The following is a 22,415-nucleotide window of genomic DNA, read 5'->3' as shown; positions in this document are numbered from 1 at the left end:
GCCACCAGTCCAGGGTGTACCCTGCCTCTCGCCCAAAAGACAGCTGGGATAGGCTCCAGCACCCCCTGCGACCCTTGTGAGGATAAGCAGTAGAAAATGAATGAATGAATGAGTTCTCCTCCTATTTTGTGTGGAAGTGGTAACTTTTTGGCTTCTTATTTTTGGCTTTTTGGCTACCTTTTTTTTTTTTTTTTCCAGACACCGGAGCGCTCTCTGTGTCTACCGAAGTCATTGTGAGTGGCACTTTGCGGCAAACTGGACTGGATCAGGACCGGAACTGCAACAGATTCAGTGTGATCCCAGGATAAAGATATCCGGTTTTCCTCCCACATTCCCAAAAAACATGCTAGGTTCATTGACGACTCCAAATCTTCTGCCCTCAAATGGCCCCTCGGTTACACTTTGGACACCTTGAATGTAGGCCAAGAAACATGTCGCATTAAAAGGCTGCGTTGAGTCGCTGTAGTGAAATGTTCGAGTGCGTGTGAACGCCGGCACTTTTGAGTGAGTTTACCGTGTGCTGATCGATGCGTCATCCGTGTGCTCCTTATCTCCGAAGCAAACATTTGACTGATGATGGAGGCTTTCGGTTCTTCATAGGCTGAAACGCAGCCAAACCGTAACGATGCATGCAAAGCAGACGAAGACACGCCAAGCCTTTGTTTCAGTGTGGCGGTGAGCATACTACTGTGTACTGTGTACTGTGTACTGTGTACTGTGTACTGTGTACCGTCAGTGTGTATTGAAGGTGGGAATGCCAATAGTGCTGACTGTCCCCTGTGATGAAAGTTGGCACTGACACATCCTAAATGAAGCCCTCGGGCTCGGTTTCGTGGGGGGGTTGGAGGGGGGCGGCTGCATCACAGGCCCACCTTGTGACTATTGGAGGGCGTTAGACAAGAGGAAATAGCTCCAAGTGGAGTCAATAAGTGATCTAGCGCCTGTCTGATGTTCAAAGACGAGGTTGAGGGTGTGGGGGTGCGTGGGGGGGGGGGGGGGGGGTCCAACATCAGATTTACCAAAGTAATGTGCCAGCACAAAGAGAAGGAACAAGAAACAAAGGTTCAGTTCTTCGTCCCCACGAGGCCGCGTATCTCTCAGACTACAAAGTATTTGACCCACGTTGATTTATGATTTATGAGATCCATAAAAGTCCATTCAAAAAATGGTGGCTCCAGAGAACATTTGGAATTTGACTCAAACGCACAAAAAAAGTAAAAAGAAGTACTTGACAAATGTGTCCATACAAATCCAATTCAGGAGGCCTTTTACACAGCCGATAAAAAGCCCCCCCCCCCCCCCCCCCTGGGAAAAATCTCTCTATTTCCCTGTAAAATACCCCCCCCCCTATTTAATACCACACTTTTTTTTTTGTCATGATTTCTCGTGACTTGTTGCTCCTAATGTTACATCTTTCATCTCTGTAGCATTACTGCCTTAAGAAATAAGAAAATTGCACTTTGGGGTGAATATTGGCCATCATCTGCAATCCTTATAGGAGATTCTGTGCGTTCTAAAGATATAAAAACTGATAAAAAAAGACAAAGAAACACTTCACCACGCCCTCGCTAGCTGTATGCTGCTAGCTCTTCATTAGCTCCTCAATAACTGCTCTGTATGTATGTGCTTTAGTCGTTACTTCCACGAGAGTTCTTTATTATTTCTCAGTAACCACTCTTCTCATTAGCTCCTCATTAGTTCTTCATTGGTTCCTCGGTAACTGCTCTAAATTTATATGCCATGGTCATTAGTTCCTCGTCAGTTTTTCCAGTAACTACTCTAAATGCATATGCCTTAGCCATTAATTCCTCAATAACCACTCTAAATGTATATGCCCTAGTCATTAATTCCACATTAGTTCTTCAGTACTCTAAATGTATATGCTTTAGTCAATAATTCCCCAATAACTACTCTAAATGTATCAGCATAAGTCATCAATTCCTAAATAACCACTCTATGTATGTGCAATATGCCATCAATTCCACATTAGTTCCTTGGTAACTACTCTAAATGTATATGCTTAAGTCATTAATTCCACATTGGTCCTCAGTAACTACTCTAAATGCTTTTGCCTACATCATTAGTTCCCCGATAACTACTCTAAATGTATGTTCCTAAGTCAATAATTAGACATTATATCTTCAGTAACTACTCTAAATGTATATTCCTTAGTCATGAATTCCTCAATAACTACTCTAAATGTATGTGCATAAGTCATCAATTCCTCAATAACCACTCTATTCCACATGTATGTGCAATAAGCCATTAGTTCCACATTAGTTCCTCGGTAACTACTCTAAATGTATATACCCAAGGCATTAATTCCACATTGGTCCTCAGTAACTACTCTAAATGTATATGCCTAAGCCATTAGTTCCCCCAACAACTACTCTAAATGTATATTCCTTAGTCATGAATTCCTCAATAACTACTCTAAATGTATGTGCATAAGTCATCAATTACTCAATAACCACTCTATGCCAAATGTATGTGCAATAAGCCATTAATTCCACATTAGTTCCTCGGTAACTACTCTACATGTATATACCCAAGTCATTAATTCCACATTGGTCCTCAATTCAAGTCATTAGTTCCCCCAACAACTACTCTAAATGTATGTGCCTAAGTCAATAATTGGACATTATATCTTCAGTAACTACTCTAAATGTATATTCCTTAGTGATGAATTCCTCAATAACTACTCTAAATGTATAGTCCTTAGTCATTAGTTTGTGTTGGAATAAATCCAACACAACCAAGTTATTTTTTCTATTGATAAAAATACTAAATTATATAATAATAAAATTAATTTATTTTTAAATTAATTTTAATTGTATTAATACATAATAAATGTTGTTTTAATCTAATTTCCAAATGTTTAAATTAATAGTTTATCTCGCCCAATGATTATTTCTCATAAACTATTTTTTTTGTCTCTTCCTTGTGAAATATCAATTTCACATAAGATTTTTTTCCACATAAATAATATGTTTTTTCTCTGAATATTGCATGTTTTTCTTGTAAAAACGATGGCTTTTTTCCTCATAAATGTATTTTCTCCTTTAACGTCGCATCTTTCTTCTTCTTGTAAACTTTTTCCAGGAACAATCACAACTTTTTGACTTTTTTTCCCCTCGTAAAATCGATGTTATTTTCCATCATAAATCTTCTTTCTCACGTTACATTTTTTTCTTGTAAAATTTTAGCTTTTTTTCTGAACTTATTCTGACTTCAGTACCTCCCCGCTGTTGGAGTATTTCAGGTGTTATGTTCCTAAGAAAGAGGATTACAGGTGAATTTGCAGGTGCTTCAACATGACGCACGTGTGCATGTTTGTCGTACGTGCGTGGTGTGTTTACGGTCAAGTTGACGAAGACTCCCGGGCACGTGCACTCAAAGCTTTTGTATGTGTGTGTGTGTGTGTGCGAATGGACCCGGCGGCCATTGTTCTGCTGTCACCGAGTCGTCTCTCGGGCCCAGGAGACACACCGCTGACATTTAGCAGGCCGGCCCACCCCATCACCACCAGCGCCCCCCTCCCTCTCCTGCTGCTTCCATCAAACTCCTTGCTCACTCTCTTTTCCTGTCACTCCTTGGCCGTGTCCGTGGCATGATGTGCGAGGGAGTGTGTGTGTATGTGTTAATGAGCGGCCCTTTAAGGCTATTAAGATAAGATTGCTACGCCCAGAGTTCCTCATTATAAGCATCGCCCTTACACAGAATGTTAATTGGGTGGACGGTGTTTAAAGGGGGCGGTTGAGAGGGTTGGGGTTGGGTGTTTTGGTGGTATATGTGGAAATAGTAATAGAAAGAACAGGAACTGGCTCATTTGTGTCCGTGGAGTCGCATGGCGGCAAGGTTAAAGGTCATGGGTCTTGTGTATGTATGTATGTCCTAAGTAGACATGCGTGGTACGGTCAAACTAAACCAACAAAACAAAGCGACCCTGATTGTGTTTCATTATTCCATACTGCGTGGCTTTAGCACCACCTGCAGGATGTTAATGGAACTGTATAAATATCTAAGCGAAGAGTCTACAATTCAGTGCATTCTATTAAGAGGCAGAAAAAAAGTGAGTTATTACATAAGTGTAAATGTCACGTGACAATCACAAATGGCGTGTCAATTTAACATTAATACATTTTAAAATATTACACCGTTGTTAAGGTTTTATTTTCAACACGACAATTAAAAGAACAAACAGGAAGCTCTTGCTTGTCACGCTCATAATAACATTATGGATTTATACCGCCATCGTGTGGCAAAATGGTGAACAACAACCCCGACAGAACAAGTGGAAAGCAGTCAGTTATTGCTGAAGTTGGCACACAATTAAAACTAATAATCAATAATAATATTATATATATTTTACAGATGAAATTATGAAGAAATATTCAATGTGTGTTATGTATTATCGACTGTAAATATTATGAATTGTTGTTATTATTAACAACTTATTAAGTTAAAACTAACCATGCTAGCTTACATTTATTGTATCGTTGTCTATAGCCAAATATGGTTGTTGTGCTTGTAGTTCCCAGTGGTGTACAACATTATATTTATTATTATATTATCAATGATAATTAACATATTGTCCAATAACCGTTCACCAATCGATACACCGTGCGGTGTCTGATGACGTTTTTCCTCTTCATTGGCGGCCATGTTTGACAGGCAGATCATGGAGAAGACGGAGTGGACGAAACCATTCTATCTCGATTTGAAAAAAACCCACATCGTGATTAGCCATCTTCAGTGTGTATCATGACTGTGATTCCAAAGAGGATTTAGATTTTTGTGTGTAAATTAGACGCCCAGATTATCTTTGGATTAGCGTGAATATCCCCGAATTAACACCGAGGCACCCCCATTTCCCCCCTGTAATGATCCTGCTAATAAACAGCCATCGAGGATGACGGAACCGTGAAGATGGGCACCTGGGAAGGGAATCGGAGAAAAATGAGGATTCACTTCAATTTATGACCAATTTTGTCCTCGACTTTCTTTTTTTAAAAAAAAAAACAATAACGTGGTCATGATTTTTGTCCTGTGGACGCTGCTCATCCACGGTAGTGGATGGCGGGAGGTCTCCCCGAGCCCTACCGACGAGGGAGCACTGCGGGCCGGCCACGGAGATCACGGAGAGCCGGGCCACCAGGAGCACCATAAAGACTCATACAGCACCTTCGCCTCTGAGTTCTTAGAGTCCAGATATCTGTCTGATGATGGTGAGTAGTACTCTCTTAAAGTACTAGATCAATGTTTTAGTAGTACAGTATATCCTGTGTACGAGCACAGAAAAAGGGGGTCTTTCAGCACCCAGGCCAGCTCCCCCCACCCCCTCAGGGTGCCTACCCCAGACCCCCCTCTCTGCATGGATGTGTGCATCAGGTGTGTCCAGACTTTTTCCCACCGAGGACTACATACTGAATAATGAATAATAACAGATTTGTTTTTCCACTTTGGGACATTGATTTCAATGCTAGCAAATCACAACAAGCATCTAATATTTGGGGGAACACTTTTATAGAAAAAAAAACATTGTAAGGTAACAGAAAAAAACACAATTATTTTATTATAATTATTATAATTTTTTATTATTTTTATTACAAAATATAAACTGAAAAAAAATATGAAAAATATATAATAATATATATTATTATTATGTATTTATATTATTATATTTGTGTATATATCATTTAGACACAGAATCTAGTACATTTTGGTGAAGATGGGGAAGCAAGAGCAAAAGGCGGGATTTATTATTCCAGTTTGAGTCACTGTTGTTGAGTACTGTGGAATATAATGGTACCAATAATGGTACCCCTGTCTGTCACCCCCCAGGAACCTTAAAGGGGAACTGCACCTCTTTGGGTATTTTGCCCATCAGTCCCAATCCTTATGTTAAACATGAACACATATCTCTTTATTATAGCACTATGAGGATCTACTAAAATATTGATGTCATTTTTTTGTACAGGTTATCCATTCCCCACCGCCCCGCCAGTGGACCCATTTGCCAAAATCAAAGTTAGTGACTGTGGCGTAACCAAAGGATGTATCAGGTAAGAACAAAGCAGCAAGTGTCACATGACCATTCTTCTTTTGCACAGACATGTATGTGTGTGTGTGTGTGTTGAGGTATGGAAAACCTGGCTGCGACGCTGAGACATGTGACTACTTCCTGAGTTACCGTCGCATCGGGACTGATGTGGAATTTGAGATGAGCGCCGATACTGACGGCTGGGTGGCTGTCGGGTTCTCCTCTGACAAGAAAATGGTGAGCCGCTGATCTGAGGTCAGCTCTCTTGGGAAAAAGACGATAGAGGAGCGCCGTCGCCGCTAACATTTCACCAATGTCGTATCTTCTCAAGTAACTACTCTGTAGAGTAGTCAGTGTACAGCTTGTACAGGCAAAGTGGTAGCAGCTAGCTGGAGTGTATGCTAACCATGGAACCCGTTTGTGTTGTCAACTCGTCTGCCTGCCCATCATCCACAATCCTTATATGAGACATGAACACACGTCTTTCTCTTTTCTGTGCGTTCTAAAGATATAAAAACAGATAAAAAGAGACACTTAGTTTGCCTTTTCAGCCTTTTGAAAAATACTGCAATAGTGTCTGTTTGCGTATGATGTGACATGCGTACAACCAAGCTACAGTGACAATGTTATTATTATTATTATTATTATTATTATTATTACGCTGATTGAACTACATTACTGGCCAGCTAGCGACTAGCTAGCGACTAGCTTCATCACCGATTCGCCTGCATCGCATCAACGTCGAGCTCACGACGCCTCAGACCACTACAAAAGTTAACGCTAGCTGTAGCCGTTTGTTTCTGCGTTGCTATGTGAAATCAATGCACCGAGGCAGAAGTACCGCTAATACTTAGCATGACCAAAATACTATAAGTATACTGTAAGTACTACACGGTCACAGCATCTATATAAAAACATTTGGAAATGTTTTCATAGACGCCTGTAATAGACACTGCTAGGTGTATTCTATTATGTGCTATCTCTTTTTATCTGTTTTTATATCTTTAGAATGTACATAAAAGTGTGTTTATGTCTCACATTAGGATTGTGGATGATGGGTAAAATTCCCCCTCATTCCCGATCCTTATGTGAAATATGAACGCATATTTCTTTCTCTTTACGGTGTGAAGTAATAAGAGAAAACAAGTTAGAATAAGCTAGCAAACAATGAACATCATTGGGACTTATTTTGGCTATAAAACACTGAAAAAAAATATGGGATCGCTTTACAGGAAATGAAGTTAAATTTGCAGTGGACGGACGGTTTGGGAGGTTTTATGCTCCTTGCTAATTTCCACAGGGCGGCGACGACGTCATGGGCTGCGTCCATGACGATAATGGCCGCGTCCGCATCCACCACTTCTACAACGTGGGCCAGTGGGCAAAGGAGATCAAGAGGAACCCCGCCAGAGACGAGGAGGGCATCTTCGAGAACAACCGCGTCACCTGCCGCTTTAAGCGCCCTCTGTACGTCCCCCGAGAGGAAACGCTCGTGGACCTCCACCTGTCGTGGTACTACCTGTTTGCGTGGGGGCCTGCCATACAAGGTCAGCGTTCAGCCGTGAGGGTTCTTGTTGCCTTTTTGGTCGCCCGTGACATCATCACCTCATTTCTCCTGCAGGCTCCATCACCCGACACGACATCGACAGTCCGCCAGTGAGCGAGCGTATGATCAGTATTTACAAATACGAGGACATCTTCATGCCTTCCACTGCCTACCAGACCTTCAACTCCCCGCTCTGCTTACTCCTCATAGTAGCCCTCACCTTCTACTTGCTGATGGGAACACCGTGAAAACCGAGGAGGACAAAACAACAAGAGGAGGAGAAGATGTAGCAGCAATAAAAAGAAGTTGCCATTTAGTTTTTCTCGAAAGACACCGTATCAGATACTTGAAACTAAATATATCACAACTATAGTACATTTTAGGGTTGCCAGATGCTGACTTCACATTTAAAAAAAGCCAGTTATTATGAAGCTTTTATTCAAAAAAAGCAAAGACGAGTAAATAAAATCACCGCATGCGCTCGGAAATCCCCACTGAGAAGCAAAAAAAGAGAGCAGATGGCCAATGTTCACTGGCTCGTGATGAACTTGACCCAGGACAAAAAAATGAACCAGTCACAGCCGGAATCCTTTTTCATCACCCGTTTTCTCCGATTCGCCATATTTTTTTTTAATGAATATCAATGTGCATTTACTTTGCAAAAGACCTCAATTTATGGCACATCATACATTCTACACATTGCCAGATATGGGGGTTATTAAACTGTATGTTGACTGTGTTTGACAGTGAGAGAGGCTGCTATAGCTGAGATAATAACTGCAATAACTCACATTAATACAGTATACACGATGCCTACATAATACTATTAGAATATTACAATAAAAATGTTATTATAGTCTGTAATGTGTCCTGTTTATCACTCCATGCACATAGTGAATTGTTTGTCATCAGTTGCTATGCAGGCTTTACTTGCTGTTAATATTTTAAAAATACTGTAAAAAATATGTAAGTTAATAATTAATACAGAAAATATATGATACTTTATTAATTAATACAATAATTAATAAATGATAGTCGATGTGTATGTTTTTTTTTAATGGTTAAAATGATTAAAATGAGTGGATAAGGGTACGGGTGTGGTTACGACTACATTTCCCATGATGCACGTCGTCGAGGCAACGACACAGTTTTTCTTTCTCACGCGGCAAAAGAGGTTAGGGAAACATGGCGGACGAGGAGGACTCGTCGCCGGACCCTGCCGCTGGCTTTCCCCCGGAGAGCCCTGGCACAGGTCGGCACCACTCCGTCTCCTTCTCCGAGAGCGTCCAGCCGGCCGTTGGAATGGTTAGCCAGCTTCTAACCCAACCGTCGTCGCTGAAGTTCGACAAAAACATCAAACAGGCCTTCTACAACACCGGGGCGATGATTTTTGTGGCTATCTGCTGCGGGGCGGCGGTGCTGGTCTACTTCATCCTGGAAGCCTTCCTCCGGCCGCTGCTCTGGGCCGTGCTGTGCGGTACCTTCCTCCACCCTTTCAAGCACTCCCTGGCCGGGCTTGGACGTTCCTGGCTCAGCGGTCTACAGGACACGGGGACGCCCATCGTGGTTGGGACTCTGCTGGTGCCGGTGTGGTGTGTCAACTACGTGGTGGACGCCACGGGCAGGCAGGTGGTGGAGAAGCTCACCCTGTTGCTGGTCATCGGAGCCGGGGCGCCGCTGCTCTACCTCCTCTACCTGTCGTGGAGCTTTATCGGTATGCAGGTGTTACTGGGCTACCTCTGTGGGATCATCGCCGCCGTGCTGGACTGTTTCCACGCAGTGTGGGTGAGTTGACACTGACAATATATATACTATATATTATATATACAATATATAGTACTTAGTACTTAGTATACTAGATAGTAAACAGCAGTATGTTTTACAGTGGTGTATAACTCCATTTTTATGCAGTCTGATACTTCATCCCTTCACAAACAACCCTTGAACCATTTATTCATGTGCTTTCAAGTCAAGCTAACATGCTAAAGTTAGCAAACAAGCTAAAGTGAGAAACTTCCTCTAAATTACTTTTTTGAGCACTGCATTGGTGCAACAATGTCAACAATGACAACTACCAAAATAAAGTTTTTTTTTTAACTATACCACATCATAGACTGAGCAGCTAAACTTAATGAAAAGTAAATAAAGTAGGGCAAATAATAGGCAAATACATGAAGGTTTTGCATGTGTTGATCTACATGTCAAGAAATACCTTTTTAAATACTACTTTAAGCAATAATAACATTATTTTTATCAACAAAAATAGCACAGCAGTAAATAAAGTAGCTCCCTAAATGGGACCTGTTATGCCTTTTCTACTATTCTGATCTATAAATGTAGTTAGAATGTAGTATTCTCGTGTTAAACGATGCCTAAAAAGTTCAGATAACGAGGTTTACACATTTGGAAGTGAGCCTTAAAAAAGTTTGGGACGGCTCAAAACGCTCCGTTTCAACAGGCGTGGTAAAACGGCCCCTTTGTGATGTCACAGAGGGGTTCCTTATATACTTCCTTATATATAAACTCTGCTGTTTACTTACTAGCAATGGCTCTTACAAGAAAGCATTTGTTTACAATTCCTAAAGACGCCACCTTCAGGCACAAGCGGTTGGAGTTACTGATTCCCTATCAGCAAAAAAAAATGCATTTTAATCCGTCAACGGCATTTTACATTGGACTGTTTTGTGAACGTGGGCCAGTATGTAAAGTATGGAAGAACTAGAACGCTTTCTGTGATGGTTATTGAGTGTAGCTGCTCTATAGGAGTCCACAACACGATACAATGGACAAAAATGAGCATAATAGGCCCCCTTTCATAAAAAAAAGTGTACACAAACACAGCTTTTTGGTTTGTCATAAGAGACATGCATTTTGACATGTTTTTAAACCGTATTTAAAGTATTCATGTGGTATATATGAAATATATATATGTACTATATGAATGTAAATATACAAATATATGAATGTATGAGCGTAATGGATTCCAGTCAGTGTGGTTGCGGGTCCTGCAGCTGTCAGACTAAAAACTGCTCTAAAGAAATCCTGTACAGTAACCGTGCAATAAACCGTGCAATAATAATATCTTGGATAATATGTTTTTAGAATAACCGGGAGTATATAAAGTAAGTTAAGCAGGCAAATTTATGGCAAATTCCAGTCATTGTTTTTTTTTTTTGTTATTATCAGGTGTGCACCGTGGTTGTGGGCTATTTGTTGGCAGTGGGCTTTAAGTGGAGTCCTAGCACTGAAGGCTACTTGAGAACTGCTGCTCTGCCTGTGTGGACCACCCTGCTCTTCTACATTGGTGAGATTCTAAGAGAACACATGCAGAATAAATGCAGTGTAACATGAGAAAACCCCCCCTCCCTTCTTATTTTTAGCACATGGGGGGGATTCTGCTATGAGGTTTTGACCTTTTGAGGGGTTGAATTGTTAAAAAGGACATCCTGCAATACAAGATACATTATTGTTAAATATTTTTTCATATGAATTAATAGTATTTGATGTCCGTGTAGTGTCTCTGACGGGCTCGTGGAAGGTTCCACTGTTTGTGCTGGTGCTTGTGCTGCTCCTTGTGGGCTCCCAACAGAAACCACCCGTCCCTGGCAGAGGTAAGGTTATCACGGTTCGTTGGTTCGTTGGCAGGCCTCACAGCTAGGAGACCTGAGTTCAATTCCACCCTCCGCGCCATCTCAGTGTGAAGTTTGCATGTTCCAAAAAAAACATGCTAGGTTAATTGGCGACTCCAAATTGTCCATAGGTATGAATGTGAGTGTGAATGGTTGTTTGTCTATATGAGCCCTGTGATTGGCTGTCCAGAGTGTACCCCGCCTCTCGCCTGAAGACAGCTGGGATAGGCTCCAGCACCCATCCCCGCCGCGACCCTCATGAGGATAAGCGGTAGAAAATTAATGAATGAATGTATATTATTGTGATAATGTGACACTTTTGGATTAATAATGTTTATTATTGAGTTTCCCACTGGGAAAAAAAATACATATATATTTTTTCATTTATTTTTATTTTTTCAGAATTTTTTTTCATATATATATATACGTATATATATTTTTTATTCAAAAAATATGTATTTTTTCATATATATATATTTTTCTGAAAAAAATATTTTCATATATACGTACATATATATAAAATATAATTTGTTTCCAGTGGGAAACTCAATAATAAACATTATTAATCCAAAAGTGTCACATTATTACAATAATACATTAATACATTCATTCATTCATTTTCTACCCCTTTTCCTCATGATATATATATATATATGTATTTATATACGGCTGTCGGTATGAGTGTTTTGAGTATTTCTCTTTCTGTTTACCAACGCTTAGGAGAGCTGTCGGGACAAGTGTTGTCATTTGCTGCTAGCACGTTTTACATGGCCGTTTCCAGTGGTAAACTTCAGCCAAAATCGCAGTCCGGCAAAGCATCTGCAACAGGTGAGCAATTTGTACATGTACAAGTTGTACATGTATTACCTTATACTTAAAGCAAAATAGTGAAGAAGCAGAACTTATTCCGTTTCTTGTGTGTGTTCCACCCTTAAGATGGTGAAGATTCAGTAGACCACATCCCAACCACCCCCGGATACCCTCAGACCTCTCGCCCAGTACCGACCGGTCTCTTCCAGAAAGAGAAGCCCTCCCAGAAGGCCAGCGACATCTACTTCATCCTGCTGGTCTGGGCCATAGTCCTGGTCCAGGTGTGGCTCAACCTCTGGATCCTCCAGCTCCTTCCCATCCCCGTGGCCGGTAACATAAACATACACGACATGACATGACGCCGTCTGTCCAAGATGTCCTCCTCACAGCTGTGTTGATGTTTCAGTGTGGGTGATGAAGAAGCTGGTGGTCCATTTTGGACTGAAGAGCTTTGCGGCGCGGACGCTGTACTCATGGTGGGCGGTGCTGGAACGGTTCGGTCGGGAAAGAGAGGAGGCCCTGCTGCCGGGTCCTATTAAAGGCGTGGCTCAGTTCTTACTGCGTATCGACACGAAGGTAACGTTTGTCCATTGTTGGTCTTATATTCAATATGGCTGGAGCCTGGTTAAGATATAAGACTTATGTAAATGGGTCACTGAGGTTTTTTGTGAGGGCTTTAGCATCAAAATAGGTATTTCCTGTGACGCCTGTTGCTAGCTCGCTCATATAAACTCGTTTTCTCGAAATATGTGTTCATGTTTCAGGATTTTAATGATGGGCAAAAAAAAGTGCAGTTGCCCTTTAAGAAAAAAAAAAAAATGTATATTTTGTTTACCGTTTTACCGTTTTGTGATATTGAAGGTGGTTATTGCTTTGAAAATGTACGACACAAGCAATGATTAATTGGGGTATGGCATCTATTAGTGAGGAGTATATACAGTAATCATGGCGTCTATTAGTGAGGAGTATATACTGTAATCATGGCATCTATTAGTGAGTAGTATATACTACTGTAATCATGGCGTCTATTAGTGAGGAGTATATACTGTAATCATGGCGTCTATTAGTGAGGAGTATATACTACTGTAATCATGGCGTCTATTAGTGAGGAGTATATACTACTGTAATCATGGCGTCTATTAGTGAGTAGTATATACTACTGTAATGGCGTCTATTAGTGAGTAGTATATACTACTGTAATCATGGCGTTTATTAGTGAGTAGTATATACTACTGTAATCATGGCGTCTATTAGTGAGTAGTATATACTACTGTAATCATGGCGTCTATTAGTGAGGAGTATATACTGTAATCATGGCGTCTATTAGTGAGTAGTATATACTACTGTAATCATGGCGTTTATTAGTGAGTAGTATATACTACTGTAATCATGGCGTCTATTAGTGAGTAGTATATACTACTGTAATCATGGCGTCTATTAGTGAGGAGTATATACTGTAATCATGGCGTCTATTAGTGAGTAGTATATACTACTGTAATCATGGCGTTTATTAGTGAGTAGTATATACTACTGTAATCATGGCGTCTATTAGTGAGTAGTATATACTACTGTAATCATGGCGTCTATTAGTGAGGAGTATATACTGTAATCATGGCGTCTATTAGTGAGGAGTATATACTACTGTAATCATGGCGTCTATTAGTGAGGAGTATATACTACTGTAATCATGGCGTCTATTAGTGAGTAGTATATACTACTGTAATCATGGCGTCTATTAGTGAGTAGTATATACTACTGTAATCATGGCGTCTATTAGTGAGTAGTATATACTGTAATCATGGCGTCTATTAGTGAGGAGTATATACTGTAATCATGGCGTCTATTAGTGAGGAGTATATACTGTAATCATGGCGTCTATTAGTGAGGAGTATATACTGTAATCATGGCGTCTATTAGTGAGGAGTATATACTGTAATCATGGCGTCATTAGTGAGTAGTATATACTGTAATCATGGTGTCTATTAGTGAGTAGTATATACTGTAATCATGGCGTCTATTAGTGAGGAGTATGTAAGGATAGTACCCCACCTCACCTGTAGAGACCCCCGACTTGCCCACACTCTCCTTTTCTTGTTGTTTTTGTAGCACGGGGTTGGGGGGGGGGGTGCAAACCTTTCCAATAATAATCTTCCCAATGTCTCTTTGTGTCTTCCATCCAAGCTGTGGCATTGGCTTAACAAGCAGGTAATGATGCAGGGATGAGAGAGACTGCTAGCTAAGTGTGTGTGACATGATCAACAATGGAGAAGCAGGATATTGATGAGTGAGTGAATGATGGAGAGAGAGAGAGAGAGAGAGAGAGGGCACACGCTTGGACTGGCTTTAACCCATCCATCACCTTCCTGTGACGTCTACATGTTCTTTTATCCCCTTGACTTAGATGACACTTTTTTCCTTGTAGTTCCCATTGCTCCTTATTTGTCTTTGCTGTGGTGGTTTGGCTTGGCTGTGTGTGACTTGCATACACCCCCAATTCATCTGGTAGTAGGGGCTGTGTTATAGGCCGACACGTAATGGTAATGGTTTTATTTCAGATTACAATTGAATGCATCACATAATCAGTTCCCACTTCCACATGTCCGAAAGGAGTAGGAAGAAGCAAAGCTTATTAAATCCTACCCCTCCATCTGGTACTTTTACAATCAGTAACTGTTACATTTGTTCACTTCCTGCTTTCATAATATTTTTTTTAATAAAAAATGTAAAATGTAATGTAAAATTTTTTTTTTAAAGGGAGGACGCTACAGGTTATGCAATGGTAGTGACATTTTTGGCATTCAAATTGTATGAAAGACACACAAAAGTGACGGCTCCTTTAGCTCCAGGTTTTTAAGTCCAGGGTTTTTTTTTTAGGTGCAAGCAGCTTCTCCACCTGAAATAGACTTTGCTTTGTCCCTTTGTGTTTTCAAGCCTCTCCCCGCCTCTCCCCTTCTTCTGTGTGCTCCGTGCAGATGGTGGTGTGGTTGGAGCGCTCCCTGGATAAAATCATCAGCATCTTCATCATCATCATCTTGGTGACGGGGACCCTCCTCGCGGCGCTGCTGCTCACCGCCATGGTACGTCTTGTCTTCCTTTCCCCCCCCCCCCTTCCATCCCTGCTTCTTGGGTGATGTCGCCTCGCTCGAACCTGCTTCCAGGTTCATCACGAGAGCGTTCACATCATCGAGGTCACCAGTAATCTCATCAACGAGACCGTCTCCAACCACCCGGAATGGGCAAAGTAGGCCGGGGCCGTCTTCTTGTTTCTCATCACTTCTGGAAAAATCTGTGAGCGTCGTGCCGTAAGAATCATCCTCCTCTTCCTCTCCAGCTTGCTTCCAGAAGCTCGTGTGGTCCAGAAGGCCTTGAATTCCGCCGCCACAAACGTCTATCAGCACGGCCGAGAGTGGATAACGCAAAAAGTTGGCATATTTTTTTGAGTAATTGTGTGAGTGTGTGATGCAATCGTCCCTCGTTTATAACGTTTAATTGATTCCACTCCCAAGTCCCATAAACTAATTTCCGCAATATAGAATTTAATGTTAATAAAAGGAATATTTTCATAGTTAAAACATAGAAACCCTGTATATGACTTTCTAAGTACGTTTTTAATATGGTTAGAGCCCTGCAGACATGAAATAGCACCCCTATAGTCACCTTCACAGTATGCAAACGCATGCGCAACTCTTATCCTGCAGGGACTGGACACGGCTGCTAACTAGGAAGCTAACTCAAATCAATTTCTTCTAAACTGATGCAGTCGTCCCTCGTTTGTAACGGTTAATTGATTCCACACCCAAGTCCCAGAAATTAATTTCCACAGTATAGAATTTAATGTTAATAAAAGGAATATTTTCATCGTTAAAACATAGAAAACCTGTATATGACTTTCAAAGTACGTTTTTAACATGATTAGAGCCCTGCAGACATGAAATAGCACCCCTATAGTCACCTTCACAGTATGCAAACGCATGCACAACTCTTATCCTGCAGGGATAGGAAGCTAACTCAAATTAATTTCTTCTAAACTTAAGACAAAAATGTACCACTTCCACATGTGATGGGAGGAGAACTTTTTTTTTTGACATTTTATTTATTAATTATGTTGCTGATTATTTAATTTCATATTATTTTTATAGATTTGTTTTCAGTGAAGCATTTACTAGCACAGATGCTAGCCCTCTAGTGTCAACCGTTTAGGTTCATACTTTGGGTGCTAATGTCGTCATACCATCACCAGGAGGTCAGACCTCTTCCTCGGATGTCATCCCTGTACTGCCCACATCCGGCCACTAGGGGGCGTACTTCTATGGATAACCGCATCTCTTTCCTTGGTGTGCAGCTTCACAAGATGCTAGGAGACAAGGCCAACCACACGGCGATGATTGAGAAGCAAGTTTTGGAACTTTGGGACAGACTCTACCACTCCTGGTTTGTCAAGGTAGCAATGGAAGCAGTCTTCTGTGTCTCTGTTCAGATGTTCACCTTATTGGGGTCTATTTCTGCGTAGAACGTGACCCACTCTGGTCGCCCTCGTAGTCAGAAGATGAACATCCACAGACAAAACAGCTGGTTGGGGGACATCCTGGACTGGAAGGACGTTGCCTCTTTTCTGCAGGAGAACATTGAGACACTCTGGTCTGTAAGTGAGGGTTTTTATTTCGTTACACAATGCTCCTTTCTGCTCTCCAAGTCATCAAGTTGAAGGACCTGGATGTTCTTTGTGGTAGTTTTAACGTCGATGATCTTGTCTCTCAGATCTTGGAGTCTCTTTGGGTGGTGATGAGCAGAAACCTTGGCCTCCTCATCTCCACGACGACCACACTCCTCACTGTGTTGTTTCACAGCGGCACTGCTGTGCTCAACTTCGCCCTCAGCCTGGTGAGTAGACCAGAAGACCCCCCCAACTGAACCCCCTGGTGAACCAGGTCTCAGTGATGTGCTGTTTGGGTGCAGGTGATCTTCTTGACCACCCTCTTCTACCTGCTGAGCTCCAGTGGAGAATCCTACAAACCTGTCAAGTGGGTCATCAGCCTGACCCCCCTCTCCCAGCCGGGACCCTCGTCCAACATCATCGGACAGTCCGTGGAGGAGGCCATCAGGTAGTACGGATGTTTCTTCTTATCATGCGTGACCGCGTTGTTATCATCATCATTCACTAAGAATATGCATCTCATTAGACTTATTGACTTCATGTTATTATTCGTCAACATACTCACTCACCTCATACACGTACGTACGTATGTATGTATGTGTACATATGTATGTGTACGTACGTGTGTATGTATGTATGTGTACGTATGTATGTGTACATACGTATGTGTACGTATGTATGTGTACGTATGTATGTGTACGTATGTATGTGTACGTATGTATGTGTACGTATGTATGTGTACGTACGTATGTGTGTACGTACGTATGTGTGTACGTACGTATGTGTGTACGTATGTATGCGTGTGTACGTATGTATGCGTGTGTACGTATGTATGCGTGCGTACGTATGTATGCGTGCGTACGTATGTATGCGTGCGTACGTATGCGTGCGTACGTATGCGTGCGTACGTACATATGTGTGTACGTATGTATGCGTGCGTACGTATGCGTGCGTACGCATGCGCGCGTACGTATGCGTGCGTACGTATGCGTGCGTACGTATGCGTGCGTACGTATGCGTGCGTACGTATGTGTGTGCGTACGTATGTGTGTGCGTACGTATGTGTGTACGTATGTACGTATGTGTGCGTACGCATGCGTGCGTACGTATGCGTGCGTACGCATGCGTGCGTACGCATGCGCGCGTACGCATGCGCGCGTACGCATGCGCGCGTACGCATGCGCGCGTACGCATGCGCGCGTACGCATGCGCGCGTGCGTGCGTGCGTGCGTATGTATGCGTGCGTGCGTATGTATGCGTGCGTGCGTATGCGTGCGTGCGCGTGCGTGCGCGTGCGTGCGTATGTATGTATGCGTGCGTGCGTATGTATGCGTGCGTGCGTATGTATGCGTGCGTGCGTGCGTGCGTGCGTGCGTGCGTGCGTATGCGTGCGTGCGTATGTATGTATACGTATGTATGTATGTGTGTATATATATATATATATATATATATATATATATACATACTGAAGAAAAATGATCTACAAAAATGAGTACTATATTTAAATAATATGAAAAGTAAATGTTTAACTTGATTGTATATTGATTACTAGAAATAGCATGAGGATATCTTAGAAAAAACAAGAAAAAAATATGTATTTGCTACTGTTATTAATAGCAGTGTGATAATGTATATATTATTATTATTATTATTATCATTCTATTTTGTATATATATCACATCACCATTATTATGAAGGGCTTTATTTGAAAGAATATGTTTACAACAAGTAATGAAATAATGATACGTTTGTGTGTGTCTGCTAGAGGTGTGTTCGATGCCTCTCTCAAGATGGCGTGCTTCTACTTCCTGTACACGTGGCTCACACACACCATCTTTGGCATCAACGTGGTCTTCATTCCTTCAGGTGAGCGTCTCTCTCTCTCTCTCTGTCCCGCTCTCGTCATTCCTCTTCTCACTCTCTCATCTTCCAAAATAGCTCTGGCCGCCATCTTGGGGGCGGTGCCCTTTCTGGGGACGTACTGGGCGGCCGTGCCGGCCATGTGCGACCTTTGGTTGGCTCAGGGCGAAGGCGTGAAGGCCGTGCTGCTCCTCGTCTGCCACCTGCTGCCCACCTACTTTGTTGACACCGCCATCTACTCCGACATCTCCGGGTGAGCGGCTCAAACACTGGACACTTCATTAGGTACACTTTGCGTAACATCCCACGGCGAGCGTTAGTATCTGTCAAGACTCGTATGCGACCTCATGAAGTGAACTATTGTAACGGGGGCGGCGTGTGTTTGTTCAGGGGGGGTCACCCCTACCTGACAGGCTTGGCGGTGGCGGGCGGAGCCTACTACCTGGGCCTGGAGGGCGCCATCATGGGGCCCATCCTCCTGTGCATCCTGGTGGTGGCGGCCAACATCTACAGCGCCATGCTGATGAGCCCCAGCTCTGCGGCGCCGACGCCGGTGCAGACCGGCTGGCCTCAGCAAGGAATCAGGTTCGAATCCTGCCTTCCGACCAACGTTGCACTAAATGTTCCACTCTTGGCAGCTTATCTTTTTTTTTTTTTTTTTAAGGCCCTTCCCTGACTCCACCCCTTCTGTCCTGAAGAAGAGCAGCGACTGAGAACGACGCAGGTAGAACATCATCTGACCCCAAAAGACCCCTACCTGGGCCCGGGTGTCCAGCAGCAAGATGCCGCCCGAGGAAGGCGGCGGCGTGGCCGTTTACCCACAATGCTCAGCTGCACCGACGCCCTGAGCAATAAGCTGCCTGCTGCTGTCAATCAAGACGTGATTTGACAACACTGCTTTTACACTTACGGTATTTCTACACACACACACACACACACACACACACACACACACACACACACACACAGGCAGTCTTCTGGAAGCGAAACCTTCCATGGGAAATGAATGGGAATAAACTGGAAATGTACTTTTTTCCTAAACAGTCCTTCAAACTAGAACGGAGTATTTAGGCCAGACGGGGAAGAAAACCATCGCAGATTTTGAGGATAAAGTCGTACATTTACGAGAAAAAGTCAAATAACGTTACCTTTGCCCAAGGCCCGCCTTAAGTCCCGCCTTTTTTCATAGCTGTCTCTGCGCATGCCTGTTACAACGGAATAAAACGATACTTGAGAACAAAGCTGGAAATTATGGACAAATAAGTCAAACATTTACAAGAAAAAAATGAGAATTTCTCAACGTTTTCCTCGTGGATTTATTTATTTTTGTAATATTACCATTTTTTCTTGTAAATATATGACTTTTTTTATGAAAATTATATATTATTATACTTTTTTTTCCCCAAATCATGAATTTATGTCTGTTCTCGTACACTTACAATTTTATTCTAGTAAATTTATGACATTCTCGTAATATTAAGGTGTTTTTTTCTCAAATGTTTGACATTTTTCTCATAAATTCACGACTTTGTTGTGGTAATATCATGACTTTTTCTCGTAAATTTAATACTTTAAATTTCTGACTTTTTGTAAATTTACGACATAATTAACGACTTTGTTCTTGTGAATTTCTTGAGAATTTGTGGCAATAATTCAAATCATGAATTTGTTCTCGTACACTTACGACTTTATTCTAGTTTATTTATAAATTTATGACATTCTCGTAATTTTAAGGCGATTTTTTTTCTCAAATGTTTGACTTTTTTCTTGTAAATTCACAACTTTGTTGCGGTAATATCATGGCTTTTTGTCGTAAATGTAATACTTTATTCTTGTAAATTTCTGACTTAAAATGACTTAAAATTTGATTTAAAATTTTTATAAAAAAAAAAAAATTACATTTCCAACTTCAATTTACGACTTTAAATGCACGGCTTATAATGTAAACGTATGATTTATGACAAATCTACGACTTTTTCTGTTTGTACATTTACAACTTCGTTCTTGAAAAAGTTCCGTCATTCCTCGTAAATGTATGACTTTATTCTCATACTGTACTGTGTACAGTACCATGTACTATACTGTGCTAACGTTACAACGCTAGTAATTACGGCACGATAACAGCTAGCATGATTGGAGTTCAGACTTTGGATTTTGTCGATTTCCAGTTTAAATTCTCGTCATTTTCACTTCCTCCCATGGAATGTTTCCAACTTCCTGGAAGTTTCCAACTCATTAAATGTGCTGAGTTTGCACGTCTGCAGCAGCACGGCTGCTTTCCTTCGCCACCGCACTTTCATTGTTTTTCTCTCCTAAACAAGGAACCTAAGACCCCCCCCCCCCAATTAATATAAGACATTATATATGAATATGACCTTTCATTACAGTTTACATTTTTTGATCACGTTAGTGTTAGCTTGGATGCTAACGCCAGCCAAAGACGAGACATATTTTACTAAATGGAGCACTCTTGTACCAAATGTTAAAAAGACTAATGAAGTGTTTTGTTTACTTGTTTGACTCCACCAGCACTTTGTTCACAGCTCAAAGCTTTCATGGAAAAGTTTCTGTTTGTCTGTCAGTGATGATTGTGTGTAAAAAGTGTCTTTGACAAGCAAACGGAAGGGGTGGGTAGTGTTGTTTGGTTTGTGGTTTGGACAAACAACATTCGTGTTTAGCATCGGTTTTCTTGTTCTGCTATGCTGATGTTATTTCTAAATGGCTGCACTGACAATTAAACACCACCTTTTCAACACATTTGTCTCATTCTTGTCCATCCAGCCCATTTTCACCTTCATTGCTAGCGAACCTCTATTCAACATTTGACAGTTAAGTACGCACATACATATGTACGTACACATGTACGTACGCACATACATATGTACGTACACATGTACGCACATACATATGTACGCACATACATATGTACGTACACATGTACGCACATACATATGTACGCACATACATATGTACGCACATACATATGTACGCACATACATATGTACGCACATACATATGTACGCACATACATATGTACGCACACATGTACGCACATACATATGTACGCACATACATATGTACGTACACACATATGTACGCACACATGTACGCACGTACATATGTACGCACACATGTACGCACGTACATATGTACGTACACATGTACGCACGTACATATGTACGTACACATGTACGCACGTACATATGTACGTACACATGTACGTACGCACGTACATATGTACGTACATATGTACGTACGCATGTACGTACGCACGTACATATGTACGTACACATGTACGTACGCACGTACATATGTACGTACACATGTACATATGTATGTACACATGTACGTACGCACGTACATATGTACGTACACATGTACATATGTATGTACACATGTATGTGCGTACGTACATATGTACGTACATGTGTACGTACATATGTACGTACACATGTACATATGTATGTACACATGTATGTGCGTACGTACATATGTACGTACACGTGTATGTGCGTACGTACATATGTACGTACATGTGTATGTGCGTACGTACATGTGTATGTGCGTACGCACGTCCACATGTGCGTACGCGCGTCCACATGTGCGTACGCACGTCCACATGTGCGTACGCACGTCCACATGTATGTGCGTACGCACGTCCACATGTATGTGCGTACGCACGTCCACATGTATGTGCGTACGCACGTCCACATGTATGTGCGTACGCACGTCCACATGTATGTGCGTACGCACGTCCACATGTATGTGCGTACGCACGTACACATGTATGTGCGTACGCACGTACACATGTATGTGCGTACGCACGTACACATGTATGTGCGTACGCACGTACACATGTATGTGCGTACGCAC

General features: G+C 41.8%; 3 protein-coding genes across 7 annotated transcripts in view; all 3 read left to right on the top strand.

Moving 5' to 3' along the window:
• alg2 (ALG2 alpha-1,3/1,6-mannosyltransferase) overlaps positions 1-5,208 on the top strand; it is a 97,715-nt gene extending 92,507 nt beyond the window's left edge. For 2 of the 3 annotated variants that reach the window (XR_013630100.1, XR_013630098.1), the window contains one exon: positions 5,074-5,208. The gene's annotated coding sequence lies outside the window, so the exon portion shown is untranslated. Of the gene's footprint in view, positions 1-198; positions 862-5,073 lie in introns of those variants that run through there. The other variant, XR_013630099.1, reaches the window with a different exon arrangement.
• frrs1l (ferric-chelate reductase 1-like) lies at positions 4,388-8,448 on the top strand. Its single transcript, XM_058084501.2, has 5 exons — positions 4,388-5,228; positions 5,981-6,065; positions 6,142-6,280; positions 7,344-7,590; positions 7,665-8,448. The coding sequence occupies exons 1-5, from the start codon at positions 5,036-5,038 to the stop codon at positions 7,835-7,837; spliced, it is 837 nt and encodes a 278-aa protein (XP_057940484.1). The 5' UTR covers positions 4,388-5,035; the 3' UTR covers positions 7,838-8,448.
• Positions 8,449-8,752: 304 nt separating this feature from the next.
• tmem245 (transmembrane protein 245) lies at positions 8,753-21,297 on the top strand. Of its 3 annotated transcripts, XM_058084467.2 has the most exons (18): positions 8,753-9,374; positions 10,776-10,893; positions 11,105-11,200; positions 11,939-12,046; positions 12,155-12,358; positions 12,435-12,604; positions 14,210-14,233; positions 15,001-15,105; positions 15,187-15,269; positions 15,360-15,450; positions 16,371-16,469; positions 16,539-16,670; positions 16,787-16,909; positions 16,985-17,130; positions 18,448-18,548; positions 18,621-18,795; positions 18,933-19,127; positions 19,207-21,297. In XM_058084467.2, exons 1-18 carry the CDS (start codon positions 8,775-8,777, stop codon positions 19,253-19,255), a joined length of 2,619 nt encoding a protein of 872 aa, XP_057940450.2. In that variant the 5' UTR covers positions 8,753-8,774; the 3' UTR covers positions 19,256-21,297. The 3 variants fall into 3 exon arrangements, with proteins under 3 accessions (XP_057940450.2, XP_057940451.2, XP_057940452.2); XM_058084468.2 differs by lacking the exon at positions 14,210-14,233; XM_058084469.2 differs by lacking the exon at positions 19,207-21,297 and having other exon boundaries at positions 18,621-18,827; positions 18,933-19,072.
• Positions 21,298-22,415: the final 1,118 nt, after the last annotated feature.

The sequence above is a fragment of the Doryrhamphus excisus genome, linkage group LG17 (assembly GCF_037039965.1).
Source record: "Doryrhamphus excisus strain RoL-2023G ecotype Guam linkage group LG17, RoL_Dexc_Guam_v1.1, whole genome shotgun sequence".
NCBI classification, from domain to species: domain Eukaryota; kingdom Metazoa; phylum Chordata; class Actinopteri; order Syngnathiformes; family Syngnathidae; genus Doryrhamphus; species Doryrhamphus excisus.
This window is presented reverse-complemented; position numbering and strand designations above follow the sequence as displayed.

Excerpts from the sequence above, each read along its gene's own strand:
- frrs1l (XM_058084501.2), top strand. The coding sequence starts at position 5,036 with ATGATTTTTGTCCTGTGGACGCTGCTCATCCACGGTAGTGGATGGCGG. Across the intron at positions 5,229-5,980 it reads CAGATATCTGTCTGATGATG|GTTATCCATTCCCCACCGCC; the intron begins GTGAGTAGTACT and ends TTTTTTGTACAG. Across the intron at positions 6,281-7,343 it reads TCTCCTCTGACAAGAAAATG|GGCGGCGACGACGTCATGGG; the intron begins GTGAGCCGCTGA and ends TAATTTCCACAG.
- tmem245 (XM_058084467.2), top strand. The coding sequence starts at position 8,775 with ATGGCGGACGAGGAGGACTCGTCGCCGGACCCTGCCGCTGGCTTTCCC. Across the intron at positions 9,375-10,775 it reads ACTGTTTCCACGCAGTGTGG|GTGTGCACCGTGGTTGTGGG; the intron begins GTGAGTTGACAC and ends TGTTATTATCAG. Across the intron at positions 14,234-15,000 it reads GGCATTGGCTTAACAAGCAG|ATGGTGGTGTGGTTGGAGCG; the intron begins GTAATGATGCAG and ends TGCTCCGTGCAG.